General features: G+C 46.6%; 1 protein-coding gene across 1 annotated transcript; it reads left to right on the top strand.

Annotated features, from left to right (window-relative positions):
* Nucleotides 1–284: 284 nt before the first annotated feature.
* LOC311328543 (C-X-C chemokine receptor type 3-like) lies at nucleotides 285–1,411 on the top strand (the record flags this gene model as incomplete). Its single annotated transcript, XM_084462496.1, has 2 exons — nucleotides 285–548; nucleotides 680–1,411. 2 exons carry the CDS (start codon nucleotides 285–287, stop codon nucleotides 1,409–1,411), a joined length of 996 nt encoding a protein of 331 aa, XP_084318622.1.
* Between the last annotated feature and the right edge of the window lie 847 nt (nucleotides 1,412–2,258).

Here is a 2,258-nt window from a genome sequence, read left to right on the forward strand (position 1 = left end):
CTTACTACGTACTTTAGGAGACAATGTCATATTCAAGAGCCGTAAGCTTATGTGTGTGTTTGTGCTTTCTTGTACATACAGGAATCCCCAATGGCTAAATCTGGCAAATTCGTCTGGAATCCTGAGGACTTCAGCGATTTTTATTCAAATGAGACTGACAACGACACTGGTAACTACAGCGACAAATTCCTAGTACTGTATGTGTAAAAACCTGGCAAAATAAATGCTGATTCTGATTCTGATTCCTAGGTAACTTTAAAGTGCCGTGTAGCTTAGACGAAGGTATGCACTTCGACGCGGTGCTCCTTCCGGTGCTGTACACCCTGGGGCTGGTTCTGGGCCTGCTGGGAAACGGGCTGGTCCTGGGGATTCTGGTCCAGAAGAGGTGGAGAGGGGGCTGCAGTGTGGCGGACACCTTCATCCTGCACCTGGCCGTGGCAGACAGCCTGCTGCTGCTCACCCTGCCCTTCTGGGCTGCTCAGGCTGCTCAGGAACAGGGGTGGAGCTTCGGGACGCCCCTCTGCAAGATCGCTGGAGCAATGTTCACGGTAAAGCCTGGGGAAGAGAAGGCCACAGCCACACAGTTTTCTAGATGTTATTTTGACAGTTGTTCTAACAGTATCTCCCCCAACTCTCCTCTCTTTCTGTCTGTCTCCCTCCTCTCTTTTCCTCCCGCAAGCTGAACTTCTACTGTGGGATCTACCTGCTGGGCTGCATCAGTCTGGACCGGTACCTGTCCATCGTCCACGCTACACGGATGTACTCCAGCAAAAAACCCTGGATGGTTCAGGCCAGCTGCCTGTCTGTTTGGTTATTCTCTCTCTTTCTTTCCATCCCTGACTGGATCTTCCTGGAGGCTCTGCCGGATACCAGACGGCACAGAGTGCAGTGCATTCAAAACTACCTGGGCTTCTCCCAGTCTGCGACTAACTGGCGCCTGGCCTCCCGCCTGCTCTACCACATAGTGGGCTTCCTGGTGCCCTCGGCCGTCCTCCTCTTCTGCTACTCCAGCATCCTGTTGCGGCTGCGGCGGACCTCCCTGGGCCACCAGAAGCACAGGGCCATCAGGGTTATCCTGGCCCTGGTGCTGCTCTTCTTCCTCTGCTGGACGCCCTACAACATCACCCTCATCATGGACACTCTCCACGTAAACAACACCCTGACTGACTCCTGCCAGAGCAGGACCAGCCTGGCGAAAGCCCTCACAGCCACCTCCTCCCTGGGCTACCTTCACAGCAGCCTCAACCCGGTGCTGTATGCCTTTGTGGGGGTGAAGTTCCGGCGCCACCTGCTGGACATACTGAGGTCGCTGGGCTGCAAGCTGACTGGGGTCCAGCCACAAGCTACAAGGAGCAAGAAGAGCTCAGTGTGGTCAGAGTCTGGAGACACGTCCAACAGCATCGCCATCTGAGATAGGGAGGGAGAAAAGGAGGCAAGGGAGATAGAGATGAGGAGAGACAGACACAGTATAGACACACATTATTTCACAGACAGGCAAACAAATAGATGTAAAGCTTGGTTGCAGTTTTTGAATTTATAATAAAAGATTTTGACAATGTCATAAAAGCTGAATTGTCCCTTTTTCCCTTTAGATCTTTTTTCCCTTTTTATGGTTTTATGTGTTATGATGGATTAGGCAAATGGCTATATTTCATTCATTCTGTAGAAATGAAAAAAAAGCATGGTGAAGAAAATGAAGAGAAAAAAAAGAAAAAAGAAAAAAAGAAAAAAAACCTAAAAATAATAGGTGTACTTGTGATTTTCTGTGACAGTGTGAATTGTATTGTATGCATGTCCATGTGCAGTAGGGAGGTTAGCGCTACTGCGTGTGCACCCACAGCAGAACTAGGAAACTGTCAGGAAGGGGAATGTGTGTTTGTGCGTGTATGAGTCTATGTCGGCCACAGACGATATCTCCTTCACAGCATTACATTTTTATATTAATTATTTTATCTTCTGACTTACCTGTGCCAAAATATGTCATACAGTATACTGTACTTTTTATACATTTGAATAGTATACTTTTTATAAATGTAATTTTATGATTTAACTTGTTTTTAAAAACACATTTGTACAATATTTTTCATTCCTACCTCAAAGAACCATGGATGTGTTTCATTCTGTAATATGAAATGAAGTCATATTTTCATAATTTTACTCAGTGTCTGTCCTTCATTTGTTGACTGATATAAAACACTGACTGATGCTTTATACATGTAGTATATAATCCTACGATACAATCAGCACCAGTTTAGAAA

This window comes from Borostomias antarcticus (genome assembly GCF_949987555.1).
Source record: "Borostomias antarcticus genome assembly, contig: scaffold_168, whole genome shotgun sequence".
NCBI lineage: Eukaryota > Metazoa > Chordata > Actinopteri > Stomiiformes > Stomiidae > Borostomias > Borostomias antarcticus.